At 37.9% G+C, this 17,456-nt stretch overlaps 1 protein-coding gene across 1 annotated transcript; it reads right to left on the reverse strand.

Annotated features, from left to right (window-relative positions):
- Positions 1-5,779: 5,779 nt before the first annotated feature.
- On the reverse strand, positions 5,780-15,035 carry LOC127288574 (uncharacterized). The gene is made up of 2 exons (XM_051316110.1): positions 14,910-15,035; positions 5,780-7,380 (listed from the first exon to the last, which is right to left on the reverse strand). Exon 2 carries the CDS (start codon positions 7,298-7,300, stop codon positions 6,062-6,064), a length of 1,239 nt encoding a protein of 412 aa, XP_051172067.1. The 5' UTR covers positions 7,301-7,380; positions 14,910-15,035; the 3' UTR covers positions 5,780-6,061.
- Between the last annotated feature and the right edge of the window lie 2,421 nt (positions 15,036-17,456).

Genomic DNA, 17,456 nt, shown 5'->3' on the forward strand with positions numbered 1-17,456 from the left:
TTCTTAAATTTTACAAAATTGTTCATTTTTGTATCACTTATATTATTTGAAATACAAAACAAATTTAAAATTTTTTTTTTGTTTTTATACCAAAGGAGGAACAATTTTCTTAAATTTTTTAAAAAAATTGTTCATTTTTGTATCACATATATTATTTAATACACAACACATATTTTTTAAACATTTGTTTTTATACCAAATAAGTTCGCTTCGAGTACGGAACCCTCGATTTCAGTGCGAGTGTAACTCGCACTTGTCCGATTTTTTTCTGTTCCAACAGGAAAAGAAATTGTAGAAAAATGGCAAAAGGCAATTCCACGAGCCGATTTTGTTGTTAAAAGTGGACAAGTGGTTTGCCAGAAACATTTCTTACCTGAGGATATATTATGGAAACGCGAGGTAAAAGATCCACAAGGAAACGTCATGTCAACGGTAAGTGCATATTTTTAATTTTGTGTTTGTAATATAAATTTATAAAATTATGTACGGAATAAGAAAAGTTCACAAAATCAATGCAATTTTCGCATTCTTTGACTTTTATAAATATCTTATATTTAATCACACGAAAATATTTTCTTTTATCAGAAAAATTTTTCTCTCAAACTTTTACTTCAAATTTTTAAGTTAAATGTAAACTGTGCAATGGAAAAGCAGTAAAAATTATAAAAATTATAATTTTTTAAACTTATCTTACAAGAAAATTTTGTATAGTAAACTAACAGTTTTTAAGTAAATTAAAAATACGTAAATTTGGAAACAAAATTACCAAAATATATTGTTTACATTACAAAATTTATAAGAATAAATTCTAAAATAAATTAATATTTTTACTAAGAAAGCAAACCTTAAGCCATCTTTTTATTTTTTTCCATGACAGGAAAAGTTCTCTTTTTTCTGAAAATATTTTTTCATTATTAAGCGAAACTGTAAAATGAATTTTAGATGCGCAGTGTATGACTGTTATTTTGAGAATTAATTTTTTTTGTCTATAAACTTCTTTCTGGTTTTCCTTGATATCTGTCATTTATTATGCCATTAACCAAACATTATGTCTCATATTTCGCTAGTTTACTAATATTTACTTTTAAAATTACTGGACAAATAATTAACTTCTAATCGATATATGTGATTCTTTCTGAGAGAAGGGACCTTAGTTCTTAAAAAATATTTTATTAGTTTCACCTTCATAAAAAGTTTCTGTTTAATTACAAAAAATTAAATTAAATTTTTACTGAATTCTTTGAAGACAAAAAAAACTTGAACATAATTGTTTTGTCTCAAGAATTATTTCTTCTTTTATTTTCACTAAAAATGTCAAAATTATACCCTAAAATTTTTGGGAGTTAATGTCCCCTCTCTCAGAAAGCGTCACATATGTCAACATATTCGGCTTCTTCGATTACTATTCTTTATAATAAAAATTCGAACATTTTTCAGGAAAATTACAAAGTGTCCAGATTACAAAAAGGTGCATTGCCATCTATTTTTCCGAATTGTCCAAAGTATTTGTCAAATTCTTAAAGGAAACGTCCACCACCGACTAAAAGAGACATGTTTTTTGAAGAAATAAAAAAGGAAAAAAGAAGAAAAAATCAGAGTACATGTGACGAAAATTTTAACACAGTAGATGTCAGAGAAGAGTCTATTTCAACAAATTCAGAAATTTTGAAACATCTTTTGCTTTTAAATATTATTTAGGAACTTTAAGACATAACGATTGTTCTCTAATCTTAGACGAAAACACAAATAAAAAAACTAAATATTGTGAAAAATGTAGAAAAGCAAAAATCACATTAGCTAATAAAACGGTACGGCTTCAAAAAAAAAAAAGTTTGGAAAGGATTGTCTTAAAATGGAGTCCAAATAAAGAAAGAAAATCACAGTTATTAAAAAAGAAGTTAAATGCTAGCATGAGGCAAAATGTTCGAATTGCTGGCCAATTAAAAAAAAATTAAAAGAACACAAGCTAGCGAACAATAAACTAACTGTGATTTCCGAAATATTGAAAGCCTCGAAATGGAAAAACTCCACTGGTCGTCGGTATTCTGAAGATTGGATCATGCTAAGTCTGCTTTTCCACATGAAATCACCAGCAACCTACAGAATGATAAGAGAAGCAAAAGTATTGCCATTGCCTTGTACGAGTACAATTCGACGGTAAGTAATTTTTTGCAAATGAATATTTTATTTTTCATTTAGTAGTTAAGGCTATCGCTTTATTGGAAAGGTCAGGTGCAAGGCTCCATGGAGTAGTGACAGATGGAGCTACGACGAATAGAAAGTTCTGGACAGAAGTCGGAGTATCAGGAAAATTCAACGAAACCAGACACTGTTTTCCTAATCCCTTTGATGAGAATAAATTGATTTACATGTTTTCGGACACGCCTCATTTAATAAAGTGTGTACGAAATATTCTATTCAAGAGAAAGGAGCTTAAGGTAATTCAATTATGTTTTTTTATAAAGAATGAATATTTACTTATTATTACTACACATATACAACTCATAATAGTAATTTTCGCACTTATGACGCTATTTATATTTATTCTTACTGTTTATTTAAATAAAACTTGTTTTATTCAATTTCAGATTGATGTAAACAAAAAAATTAAATGGGAGTATTTTGAAAAGTTGTTTGATATTGACCGTAGTAGCGTAAATAGCCGAATTTGTCATAAACTTACTGCTAATCATATAAAACCAAACAACTTCTGAAAAATGAGAGTGTCATTAGCTGTACAGGTATATTTTAATTTATTATATAACTTTTAATTTCTTCTTTTTCAAAAAGTGAAAACTAATAATTTAAAAATTTTTCTGTTTATTAGATTTTTAGTAAAACAACAGCAAACGGACTGCTAAATTATAGGACTTATTACCCGCAACAAATTGCATGCAAATAAATAATTTATTCGATGTTCTAAACAGAACAAAAACGTACCGCTGGACTTACACTTGGAAGCAATGATTTTAAGGTGGGAAGAATTGTTACAATTACATATTCAACTTTTAATTTTTATAAAATGTTTACAATAAAAACAAAATCACAGATTATGAGGATTCTCTTTCCTGGTTGAATGATTGGCAGCAAAAATTGGAAGAAGAAAAAATTACTGCGAACGAATTCTTGACATCACAAACAAGCGAAGGATTGAGAATGACAATTCACTCAACAATAGATTTATCGAAAACACTACTGGAGACGTATAAATTTAATTACGTCCTAACTGGAAGGATTAACCAAGATTCCTTGGAGGTATGTGGAGAATAGTTAGGAGAAGAATAGTAAATGACAAAAATAATAAAATTATGTCATTCGACCAATTTTTATTTTATAAAAACTGTCCAAACGACATTATTTTATAATTTATTTTTATATTTTTTGACATGAAAACAGAATTCTTTAGCATGAATAGTTTCGAGTACAAATTTTCATATTATTTACACTTAACTAATTCATAAATTAATTGTGCTTATTTCAAATTTAAATAATACTAGAATTTTTAATTCTACATTATTCATTTGTTAACATATCTAATATAAAAACAATTTGATTAATAATTACTTTGAAAAAATTGATTTTACTTGGTCTTTGTTTAAATAATTTCTTTATAAATCTTATAATTTTAACGTGCAGACATTATAGTCATGAATATACAATTGTAAATGAAGTTTATTTATAACTTGAAAAAGCGTTTTGCTTTATAATATTTTAAATACTTTTGAACGTACGTATGTAATAAAGAATGTTAATTTTTATTCAATATTTTATAAAAATTATTTAATTACACATAATCAAAATAAATATAAGATATATTCTTTTATTTCTATAATTTATCTTATTATCATTATTATTACAATTAATTATATTTTATTTTTCATTTCCATTATCCTCTAGATAAAATTTTATTTTCGAAAATTTATTATTTGGTCACTTTTTTAAGGAAACTTGTATCATGCATATATGTATGTTTTTCAATTTTATTTTATAATGAAATGTTAATTATTTAAAAAAAGAAATTGGTTTACTATTTTTACACAGATTGCAGTTTAAAATTCTATGAAGCGCCATAATGTTAATTTAAAAAGAAAAAATTAAATTGATTTTAATTTTTTATTTTAGCGTTTCTTTGGAACTGTTTGAATATCTGCGGGAGCCAATGGCCATCCAACTACTCCTACCTTCCTTCAAATTTTTAAAATACTATCAGCTTTCAGTATTTTAAAACCTCCTAAATTAGGAAATTGCACTGTTTTTGATGGCAATCCTCCTCAGCCATTAATAACAATTTCTAAATTGAAAGAGTTGTACAATTCTCTCAGTAAAACTGCAATGGAAGAGCTTCGCGAAAAATTAAATTCAACTATTAGTTACGAAGACAGTGACTTTAGTGATTTTGTGGATGCCACGACTCACGATTATGCTTTACCAATGATTCAAGACTGTTTAATTTTCTATTTAACTGGGCGAATTACTGCTTATATTAAAAAACAAAATGACTGTTCTGTATGCTTAAATGCTTTTCTATCAACGTCTGACATTACAGAAGACAATCCACTTTTTTCCTGCAACCAATTGCCACAAAGTCTAAGCAGATTTACGAAAACTGATAAAGATTTTATTCACCCAAGTGTCAGATTATTCAAGCTTATTTCTACAATTCAACATCTTTTTAACAAATATTGCAAAATGAGCAACTGTTTTGATCTAATTGTAAATGAATTGGCATTTTCTGATGATAAAATTAATTTCCCTTGTCAAGAACATTCTACAAACGCTGCTAATATATTGTCTTATATAATTAAGCTTTTTTTGGAAGTAAGAATGAGATAATATATCTATCAGCATAATGCTGAAATAAAGAAAAAAAGTGCGGCGAAAAAAAAGCAGCCAAGCTTTGCAAATCGTAAATCTTGATTATCTTGATCTCTTTCAGTTTGGAAAATTAATACCAAAGACTAATAAATTAGATAATGAATTTTGATAACTAATTAATGTTGGTAAAATTATTATTTTATTATCTATTAAACTAATTGATCAATTTTTCGAATACATGTTGAATAAATTTTGCATAATATATTTATCTTTTATATTATAAAGAAGATAAAATTGTTGGATATGTACGATTTATTTGCTTATAAAGTAAATGAAATATTATATATAATATATATTTAAATAAAATATGTATTTATATATAATTTTAATTTGTTTCCAAAATAATAATAAATTTTATTTCGTTCATCATGATTATATGATTAGTATTATAACGAAATTATTTAATTAATTAATGTTATTAATTAATAACCCCTTTTTAAGTTACAAAAAGAAACCCAACGTGATAATTTGTTAGACGCCAGCCAATTTTTAAATGGAATTGGCAAACCAGAAAAATCACTAAATAACCCCAAAACTCAAAATCAATCAAATTAAATCTCAGAGGAGATTCTGTCGAGAACGAAAGTCGCAAAAAGGGACACGACCCTTGAGACACGACACAACAAAATTGGACTTACCCACGTCGACAAATTCGGCTCACAAATTTCCTTTTTGGTCTGTCCTCTCAGCTGATGTCGGGAAGACGCCGGCAAGGGAAAATGGCCAAACACACAAAATAAAGTAAAACTCTCCTTTTTACACTTTATTATGACTCAAGAAGTCGAGCACTCACTCGACGACTGTACAACAATTGTTTTGTTACACCTCTCTTCTCAATCGACAATTTATACTCTCCACACAACTCATAAACAACACGCAAAAACGTCGACGACTCAACACACGCTCTCTGTGTATATCTTACATTGATTTTCACTTCGATCGCCTTCGTCTCCGACTCGTTCCATGAGTAGCCGCCGCGATGGCGCCACCTCCTGGACTCCTGCGTTGTCTCTGCTACAAATCCCCAAACGCGCGAAACCCAACCCCAGTCAAAATTTGCCTTGTGACGAATTACTTCGTCACAAACACCCCTCCCCTAGGCCGTTACTACTCCCAGCAGTAACGCCTAACCACAACATCAAGCCCAAGTCGAAAATTAATCGTCCCTTGTCGACAATCTGGAGGACTACATTTTGTCCATGGTCCTTCGCCTCTCTTCAATCAACTGTCGAACCGCCAAATTGATTGTTTCAACTGGTAACCCGGTCATCATTCGAGTCAGTTGTTCAATGGCGCTGACCAAGTCCATAGCAGGAACCTCCTCTGTCGACACTAATTCCGAAGACGACGGTGTGTTCTTCTTCGGTGGTTCCGTTTTCTCTTCTGCAGAGACCACCGTTGGTTTACGAGGTGTCACGTCGTAAAGAATTGGGACTGCTGCTACATGTCGGGACTTCTCCGGTATTTTTGGGCCCGATGATGAAGGATCAACTCCTGATTGGGACCGTCCTCGCGCTTTCTCCAACTTTCCCCTGTCACTAATTGTTGATGACTCCTTTTTCTCCAGGAACCGTTCGTGAGCCTCTTTACATCTGGGGCAGTTGATTAGGGTGACATATTTCCTGCCACAGTTATAACAGCAAGATTCTGTCACTTTCTTGGGACACTCCTGGCGTCGATGTCCTCTCAACCAGCAGTTCTGGCAAACATGGGGAGGGGGGTCGACTGTTGGGTCGGTCAATATTGGTTTTAATCCATTAAACATAACCCCGGTCGTCTTTGTAGGTAACGGTCTGGATCGATTTCCCCCACCCACATCGCCCCCTTGTCGCAAATTTCCGGTCCCAGATTGTCTCTCATTCCGTTTGGAGACATCGGCTGATATTTTGGATCGATTAGGAGGTCCAGGCGGAGTGATTGGCCTGGGTGGGATTTCCTTCTCTTCCTCCTCCCCTGGGTAGACCAAGTCTTCCTTCCTAAAAACCTTTCTCCTCTTTTCCTTCTCTTCCCGTTGTCTGTCCCTCAACTTCTCCAGCTCCATCGTCGACTTTCGAGGCTTGTCCTGTATGAACCGCTCCAGTTCGATCATCGACAATCTTGACTCGAACTGCGCCCAACTTTCGCCCGCGCGTTTATGCGGGTGATCGTCAATTGGTTCGGCCACCGGTAAGGACTTTGGTTCGATGACCCTATCCCCCGAACGATCATCGCTCAATCCCCCAGTCGCTAACAGCGGCCGTCTGACAGCCCCCAATTCCCCGGTCGTCATAGGATCTGGATTTGGAAAGTCCAAAAGTGAAGGTGGGACCGACAGGTCTCTTGGTGGTTCGAAGGTCCTCTCTGGGCGATGGAGTGACATCGATCTTGGTCGATAACGATCACTTCGCCGTTCATCTCCTCGTCGACTATTCCCATGTCCGGACATCCTCTCTCTCCAATATGGCCCCCGTCGCTTATCCCTCTCTCTCCGTCTCTTACTACCCTCGTCAAAACTCCTCCTCTGATCTACAAAAGAAATAATCATTAGATATGGTCACTAATTTCGCGGAGGAAGGTATCGTTTTAGGTCGGAGACATGGATTTTAGGGATACGACGACTCTCGTTATCACTTAAGACAAAAACCGTAGGTGATAATTTCTCCACGATCTCGAAAGGGCCCTCATATTTCGGTGCGAGTTTCGTCGCGAAATTCCGTGTACCACTCGACAATTTGTGTGATTTACGGAGTACTAAATCACCCACATTAAACAACCCCTCACGTCGATTACGGTTATAGTACTCGGTCTGTCGATCACGTTCTTTGTCGATAAATTTCGCTACCAAGTCTCGCAACGCATCCAACCTCTTTACCCTGTCTACCCAATCTTCTGGCGCAATTCTCCTAACCTGATCTCGTGGTTCTACCTCCCGTCGCAAACTTTTAACCGGTCGAGGATGTCTTCCGTAATTCAAAAATGCGGGAGACGTTTTAGTCGCCACCTGTGTCGCAGTGTTTATAGCATGGCGAAACTCGTGAACATGAAGATCCCAGTCGCGATGATCATTCCCTATGAAAGTCGCAATCATGGTCTTCAATGTCCGGTTACTCCTCTCCACAGGATTAGCTTGCGGGTGGTAGGGTGGTGTGGTGATGTGTTTGACACCATATTCCTGAAGCGTTTCCTTGAGGAACTTGTTGTCGAACTCCTTCCCATTGTCTGTTAATAAAAAGTCAGGGGTTTCCCAGCGAAAGAGGACCAATTCTTCAAATGCTTTGGCCACCGACTTTCCATCAGCTGATCGCAACGGTTTCACCTCAACCCACCTCGAGAAAAGATCTTGGAACACGACAAGATATTTACACCTACTCTTGCTTGGTGGAAACTCCATCGTGTCCGCTGCCACTACAGCCCAAGGTCGCTCAACTATCCTCTGTCCCATTAGTCCTGCCGGTCCTGCTTGTGATGCCTTGTGAAGCTGGCACTGGGGACACCGAGTGACATACTGGTGGACATCATTCCAGATTCCTTGCCAGTAATATTCTCTCGCCACTCGATTGTATGTTTTCTCCACCCCCAAATGACCTGTCGACGCCAACCCATGACCGTCGTGGAGAACTCTCTCTCTGTACTCCTCAGGTACCACCAGTTTCCAGCCATCTTCGTCGCCAACAATCGGAAGGAGTAACGGGTCACTCCTATGTCGATAAAGATGATCGTTCTCAATTTTCCATCCAGGAAAACGCTCCGGGAATTGTCGAACCAAATCTCGTCGCTTAAGGTACCATTGATCCATAATGGTATCAAAGGCATCGATCATCTCTTCGTCATCCTCGCTCATCCTGGACAATGCATCTGGGACTTGGTTCAATGCACCTCTCCTGTGAATGATTTCAAAATCCCACACCTGCATTTCCAGGGCCCATTCTCGCTAGTCGACCACTCGGGTCCTTCAAGTTTCTGAGCCACTTTAGGGCACTGTGATCTGTGATCACCTTAAACTTGTATCCCTCGATGTACGGTCGCAACTTCTTAATCGCCCACAACAACGCTAAACACTCCTTCTCCGTGACGCTATAATTCCGTTCTGCCCCTGTCAGAACACGGCTGATATACATCACCGGATGTTCACCGTCGTCAAACTCCTGAGTCAACACAGCTCCAATAGCAAAATTACTCGCATCACATTGGATGGTGAATGTCTTACTAAAGTCAGGACGGGCCAACACTGGCGCTGTCGTAAGTTTGTCCTTCAACTTGTCGAAAGCCTCTTGTTGCTCCTCGCCCCATTCCCAGTCTCGACTCTTCTTGAGCAATTTAAGAAGAGGTATCTTGATTTCGCTATCGTTTTGGATAAATCTCGAATACCACCCCACCATGCCCAAAAATCTTCGGAGTTGTTTGACGTTCTTTGGTGCTGGATAGTTTCTCACTGGCTCGGTTTTTTCGGGGTCTGGTCGCAATCCTTCATTGTCGAGAAGATACCCCAAGTAGGTAACCCTAGAGCACCCAAACTCACATTTCTCTGGGTTAACCACAAATCCCGCGTCTGCCAGTTTCTTCAAAACTATCTCCAGCCATTTCACGTGTTCGTCGAAAGTATCTGTCACAATTATTATATCGTCGAGATAACCAAACACGTGAGGTTCAAATTCCGGCCCGAAAAGAGCATCAATTACTCGTTGAAAGGTCATCGGCGCGTTAGTCAAGCCGAATGGCATTCGTCGATATTGCCACAGTCCTGAGCCGGGGATGGCAAAGGCCGTATACTTTCTGCTCTCTTCTGCCATTGGAATTTGGTGATATGCCAGTTTCAAATCGATCTTCGACAAGTATCGCGCCTTCCTCAACTTGTCGAGTATGGAGTCTATCGTCGGAATTAAATAGGCGTCCTTGACGGTAACCTTGTTGACATCCCTATAGTCCATACACATTCGAAAATCTCCATTCCCTTTTCTGGCAATCACCGGTGCACTCCTCCAGTCGCTACTTGATGGTTCGATCACGCCTTGCCCATGTAGTTGAATCATGTGTCCTTGAGCCCACGTGATCATAATAGGTGACATGCGTCTCTGTCGATGCTGTACTGATGTCTCGTCTGTAACCCTTATATGATGTTCTGTCAGATTTGTCACCCCCAGTACGTCAGATTCTGGAAGAACCAATCGGTTCACCATTTCTTGAATGATCTCTCCTTGTTTGTCCGTTAACGCAGAGATTCCAGCGCATTCAGCGTAGATCGACTCATCACTCTCAATCCCATCCTTGACGCCAAAAACATGCCAGTCGCCATTGAAAACTCTCCATAACCCCAGTCCCAATTGTACCTCCATATTCCAGGCTTTACAGAAATCCACACCCAAAATTATGTCTTGTACTACTGAACTAAGGACCTTGACGCTAAACGGTTGAGAATGGCCATCCACCTCGATGTTCAAATTCAACAATCCAGCTGTCTCAGTTACTCCTCCAATGGCGCTTCTTATCGATGTATTGCAAGGCTGGATGCGGCTCTTATAAGGCTCTGCCACTCTGTCGCTAATCACCGAGATCATCGCTCCAGGGTCGAAAAGTGCCTCATAAGATTTGTCGCCAATGGTCATTCGAAAGAAATAACGATTTTCCATACGACTTCCGTCTACATCCTTGTCGAATAAGGGTTCTGGGTCAGCTGTGCCCGTCACAGCCTCTCCCCTCCTCTGGACTATTGGTACTGACTCCATTTCAGTATCTTTAGTCCCATCTGTCACTAACACGTTTTTGAGTGAATGCTCTCCACTCATTTGGGTTTCTGGTACCTGCGTCACAAATTTAAATGAATTCTTTTCATTTAATTCGTCTGTACCAACACTCTCATCACACTGTCTGAGTGGTCCCTTCCCACTCTGTTGCCCACTACAGGATGCATCCTCGTTGATTGGGAAAAAATTTAACCCTCTTGGTTTACTCTTCTTTTCCCCTGAACCTTCTCCAACCCTGGTCGCTACCCCGTCGTTAAGAATCGGTTTTAATGATTCTTCAGTGGGTTGGAGGGGGTACAGACCCGCTCTGTGCCCCCCATTGTCCGTTTCCAAAAGCGGCCCTCACTTGGACGCAATTCGGACAATTAAGGAAATTCACGCCAGGCGCTCGACAAACAAGGCATGACTCGACCTGGACTCTAGCTGTGCACTGTGCCGCGAAATGACCACGCTGTTGACAAACAAAGCATGTCCTCATGGGGCATTCCGAAACTTTGTGTCCGACCATTTGACATGTGAAACATGCCCCCACAAATGGCTTCGACCCGCCCGTCGCAATTTGTGTTGTATGTCCAGTGTTTCCAACTCCTTGTTTTGGTGGAAATTGGCGCTTGCCTTTCCCAGCGGCCACTGTCGCATAAGTGGGAGTAGGGTTAGAAGCCCGTATCGGAGTCGCGGATGGCTGAGGACTTCATTGCTTAATTGCATTCACCTCTGTAGTCCCCTTCTCAGAATCAGTCTTCTATGTCTTCTTCGACTTTTTCCCCTTACCCTTCTTGTCGACCACCTTCTCTACCTCGCTACCCGTCGCTGACTCGTCTTCTAAAGCCGCTATCTTCTTGGTCTCTTTAGAGGAAGATGGCTTTTTCTCATCCTTCTTCGCACCCTTATAAGCCGCGGCGGGAAAACGCATTTTCTCTTTAGGGGGAGGGGGAACGTATCTGTCGTCGAGATCTTGAACCTTTTCGAACTGTCGCAAATTTCTCTCTAATTTCGAGAGTGATTCTAACCCCGATGAATCAACTTGTTTCCGATAAGTGGGGGTAAGTCCCTTATAAGCAATTTTAACCTGTTCCCTGGTCGACAATGGTTTCCTAAGGTGCCCCATTATCAGTCGCAAACTGGTTATGTAAGAGGATATTTTCTCCCCTTTCGCTTGGGTCCTACTCCTCATCTCGTCTACCACTTTGTCGTCATCAATGGTCGTTAAATACTCTCGTCGAAAAGCTTTTTTGAATGACCTCGACGAACTAATTTCTTTACGAATTGTGCGGAACCACCTACTCGCATTACCCTTAAAAATGCTGGAGAGTGTTTGGAGGAGATCTTCGTCGCTTATCATGGCGCAATCTCGGCAGTCTTCAATCCTCTCTAAGAACTCTTCAGGATCTTCTCGCTCTTCACCCGAGAACTTAATATCCCAATCTTTAAGAGTCCTATTGATTTGAGTTAATCGAGAAGCTACACGATAGTCTCTTCGCCTCTGAGTCCTGTCGCTAACGTCAGTCTCGTTATCAGTTGAAGAATTGTCGAAAAGTGTCCTCCTAGCATCAACCCGTGGTGTATTTTGGGGGGTATGCCTTCGGCTGGATTCCCTACGTTCTTGACGACTCCCTCCCCTAGTCGAGAATCTGTCGCTAACTTCCGATCTCATTCTACTATTGTCGCTACCTAACTCGCTGGGTTCGCTCTTTACGCCTGAACCCCTTTCTCTCTTTATGTATGTGCGCCTACTGTCACATACTTCCCCACTCCTAATCCTGTTGTCGCCTACTGTCCGGGGGGTTGGGTTAGGGATGGTGTTGGGACTCTCTCCTCCTGATTGGTCCTGATTAACAGAAGTTATTTCATCCCCTTCCCCAGTCGCAAATTCTACTGGATTTTGAGATGGCTGGTGGAAATTGCTATTATCCCCCACATTCTGACCCATATTAGCAGCCATTAAATAGTTATTAATACGGATCGGCTGTTGTAACTCTGGACTCAGGGTAAACTTGGCTACAGACTGTCGCAAGCTAATCACCCCGGGCGACATCGTCGCTGAAACCCTCATTGACGGAGCAGAATTCACGATGGTCGTTGGCGCAGAGTTCATAGAATGAACGGCTGACATTCGTGGTGGGGAGTTTGTGGGGATCGACGCTGTGGACATCACCGGTGGTGATTGTGGAAGGGGCGGTGGAGGGGGCGGAAAACCATCGGTGGTCGGACTAGGTCTGCTGTGCGATGATTTATCTTCCAACCTTTTTCTTATGGCCCCTTTACTTTGTTGATCTCCCAAAAATCCCAAGTCACGAATCGACCGTGAATTTTTCTCCTCGTCGCTACTCGTATAATACTCGCATCCTCCTTTAAGATTTACGTTGGGCAATAAACTCTCTTCCGTGAATGCCTCAAACTGGAAAACTTTGACTGAGTTCCCCTTATCGTACTCGTCGCAAAAGGGCACGTCAGTTTCTGGGGGAAGCGCGAGTTTTAATTCTGCCCGAAACAGTCGTTCGCGCAGAACTTGTAAAGAGCCACTAATACATAATTGATTAGTCAGCAGGCTCGTTACCACTTGTCCTACCGGCATTCCTAAAATCACTTGCCACAATTCCTTCGCCTGTGGAATTGTTAACAAGAGACGCATCCTTTCTTTGTAGAAATGCATTCGTTCAATTGCCTCTGCCATCTTGAACGCTCGAAAAATTTAATTGTCGAAAAACACAATAAAAAAATTTTTTTTTAAAGGGGGCCCGTTCCCTACTAGATACGGCACTGGTCAATAAAAAGAAATTCCGTTAAATAATCGAGTCGCCACAAAGAAAATTTTTCTCCCTTAAAAATTTTCACGCAATATTGTAAATTAATTTTTGAAGGGCCCGTCGCTCCGTTGACACGGCCCTGGTCAATAAATTTTATACACTTGCTTGACTAGTCGCAAAGGAAAATTTTACTCCCTAAAATTTTTCACTTATTTTGGAATTCTAGAAATAGGGGTACCAATTTTATAGGTACGGCCCTGACAATTAAATTCAAGTTAGCACCACTTGACTTTTCACAAAAATAAATTGTCGCAAAAATTAAATTTGATAAAAATTATAATTTTTGGGGCCCGCTCACTATTAGTTACGACAGTGGTCACTCGTAAAAATTTAATTTTATAACCGGGTCGTCATTAAGAGAATTTTTCCCATTAAAAATTCTCACGTAAAATGTCAATTAATTTTTGATAGGGCCCGTCGGTCCGTTGACACGGCCCTGGTAAACAAAAAGGAAATTTAACAATTACTTGACTTGTCGTTAAGGAAATTTTACCCACTACAATTTCCAATTATAATTAAAGAAATTTTTAAAGATGACCGTCGCGATAATAATACGGTCCTGGATTAATTTTTGTTTATTTAACAATTCTCTTTTTTAAAAGTCACACTAATCGACACTCAAATTTATTCCACACGTTTCATTTAAAATTCTCAATTTCTCCACTCATTGAAAATTTTACAAGTCGCAAGATTCCCTACTGCGCAAGTCACAAGTGTTTGAAATTTCTATCTTCTTCCAAGTCAAGAAGCATGGGTCTCAAATTCAAACACCGAGATATCACGTAATACGCATGCGCGACGAATCACATGGTATGGTACAATTAATACGCCGGCCACGTGGGAAGCAATTATTAATAATAAATAATTTTTTTAAAATTTAATCACGCACAAAAATCCAGAAAAATTCACTGATTCCGAGAAAAATCGATTCGTCAAAATCGGTCGAGAAATGTCTCTGAAATTAATTCTTGAAAATTTCTACACGTGACTATGGCGGACGCTATGCATATTAAATTTACCTGGGAACACTCGCGAAATTGTCTCACTTTATTCGCTCGAACACAACTCCTCAACCATGTCGCAAATTATAAATTTCAGGACAGGAACAATACAAATTCATTACATGAGAAATTACAATCAGGAACAAAATATTTTCTGTCGAAAATATCAGGTCGAGAAAGTCACAAAAATCAAGTCACAAAAATTTGTCGTGTCTCAAAGTTTCTCAACGAGGCCCCACGTTGGGCGCCAATTTTTATAACGAAATTATTTAATTAATTAATGTTATTAATTAATAACCCCTTTTTAAGTTACAAAAAGAAACCCAACGTGATAATTTGTTAGACGCCAGCCAATTTTTAAATGGAATTGGCAAACCAGAAAAATCACTAAATAACTCCAAAACTCAAAATCAATCAAATTAAATCTCAGAGGAGATTCTGTCGAGAACGAAAGTCGCAAAAAGGGACACGACCCTTGAGACACGACACAACAAAATTGGACTTACCCACGTCGACAAATTCGGCTCACAAATTTCCTTTTTGGTCTGTCCTCTCAGCTGATGTCGGGAAGACGCCGGCAAGGGAAAATGGCCAAACACACAAAATAAAGTAAAACTCTCCTTTTTACACTTTATTATGACTCAAGAAGTCGAGCACTCACTCGACGACTGTACAACAATTGCTTTGTTACACCTCTCTTCTCAATCGACAATTTATACTCTCCACACAACTCATAAACAACACGCAAAAACGTCGACGACTCAACACACGCTCTCTGTGTATATCTTACATTGATTTTCACTTCGATCGCCTTCGTCTCCGACTCGTTCCATGAGTAGCCGTTGCGATGGCGCCACCTCCTGGACTCCTGCGTTGTCTCTGCTACAAATCCCCAAACGCGCGAAACCCAACCCCAGTCAAAATTTGCCTTGTGACGAATTACTTCGTCACAGTATATAATTGGATTTATCCCCACTAATCCCATTTTATGTATATATAATAAATATGTTGTAAATATTTTATCATTTCAATAAGCTGCTTATTATGTAATTTTAATTTTTATGGTCGGTAAGTAATATTTTAGGCGATAAAATATTTTCAGAATAAATAATTCTCTTGTTTTGAACTTTTTCTATTTGAAATAAGTGTATTCATAGAGCAGGACGCAAGCGGCGGCGCCTAGTAGCCATCTCAATAACTACCGAAACTATAATCACTAAGTAACCGCCATTCATGTCGGAATAAAATCCGGGTGGATAGTACCGAGTAGCATAATGATAGTACCGGATAACATCTACTTTTACCATCTTAAGATCATAAGTTCTTACCATCTATTTCTCTCCGTGTTCATATAAATTAAAAGTATACATTGTAGTGGCGAAGAATACGTTCCGAGGGCGCATGAATTTTTCATTGTATCTTGTTTTTCGATATGTTACCGAAGTTTCCAACTAAAATAATGGTTTCCATAGCAGACTATACCAGACACTGTTATAGTCTTGTTATGATGGGAGGAGGGGGGGGTCAAAATATAGTGTTACATTACAAATTGAAAAAATTATTCGTTTTTGAAACTGTATAGAGATATATTTAATTACTTAACGAAATTATAATAAGAATCATCATTTTGCAAACATAAGAAATATTTATATACAAATAGAATTTCATTTTACTGAAGATGTTATATATTCGCATTTTTTAATTCTGTAGGATTTAATGTTTTTCGTAAATTAAATCGAAAAATTCATACAGAACTCCACCTGTTCAAAGGTGCTTTTAAACAGTTTGATTAAACTGATTCTACGTATGGCGCATGATAAAAACCGTTAGGTATTATTTTTTTGGGAGGTCTGACTTAGCCTAGTTCTAGTGCTGCTCAGTTACTAATCAGACCGTAGCTAGCGTCGCTGGTCTGGAAGGTCTAGCCTGACTCATCTCTGATGCTAACTAGAAGAACTAGATAATTAAAACTTTTAAATTTAGAATTTCTAGACTGTGTCGAGCGATGCTGGTCTGGAAGGTCCAATCAGACACCGGTCTGATTCTAGCCATGAGGTCAAGATAACTAAAATTTCTTATTTTAATTGGAATTTTCTATTTTTTTCATTTAATTTAAGCTTGTATTTCATGTACTATTTTAAAAAAGAAAATGTTATATTAAACACGTTAACCCTTTCCGTGTTTCAAGAAAAAATCCACGATGTGGTCTTAAAATGTCCAGCAAATTCTGGCCGACAGATTTTTATGAAACTTAGTATATATAAGGGTTTATGAGGTCGTTGAATTCAAATTTGGGGGTAACTGATTACGAATCCGATGTTATTTTTCAAGAACTGAACATGGCGGACAAAAATTAAAAATTAACCGGATTTGCTTGAAATTTGTTACGCGGGCGTTTCGGGGGTTACTGATTACGAATCCGATGTTATTTTTCAAAATAAAACAAAACAAAAATTAAAAATCAAGCGGATTTTGCTTAAAATTTGTTACTCGGGGGTTTTTAGGGTCGCTAAATTCAAATCTGATATCAAAATTTAAAATCCAAAAACCCCCGAGTAACAAGTTTCAAGTCATTTGGATTCAATTTTTAAAAAAGTCGTCCGCCATTTTAAAAAACTAACCTCATATTCGTAATCAGCGACCTCGAAAATCCCTGAGTAACAAGTTTCAGGCCTTTTGGATTCAATTTTAAAAAAGTCGTCCGTCACATTGAATCCGACATTTTCAATTGTGAAAAACTAATCTCAGATTCGTAATCAGCGACTCTAAAAACCCCAGAGTAACAAATTTCAAGCCATTTCGATTAAATTTTAAAAAAGTCGTCCGCCATAATGGATCCGCCATTAAAAATTTAAAAGTCTAACATCATCGTCGAATTCATCGACCTCGAAAACCCTTATACTTTAAATATGGGTTAAATCAAAAAATAAATTTTTGTTCGTGTTTTTTACATGTTTTCCAATTGTTATAATTTATATTAGTTAATAAATAATTACTTAATTATTATAATAACTAGAGTCAATGATATCTGTATTGTGCCAAAGATGATGTAA

The sequence above is a fragment of the Leptopilina boulardi genome, unplaced genomic scaffold, assembly GCF_019393585.1.
Source record: "Leptopilina boulardi isolate dan_hultmark-lab unplaced genomic scaffold, ZJU_Lbou_2.1 LbouV2_392, whole genome shotgun sequence".
Lineage (NCBI taxonomy): Eukaryota > Metazoa > Arthropoda > Insecta > Hymenoptera > Figitidae > Leptopilina > Leptopilina boulardi.

What these genes read in the sequence shown, in the direction of transcription:
- LOC127288574 (XM_051316110.1), bottom strand. Translation starts at nt 7,300, where the DNA reads ATGTCCGGACATGGGAATAGTCGACGAGGAGATGAACGGCGAAGTGAT.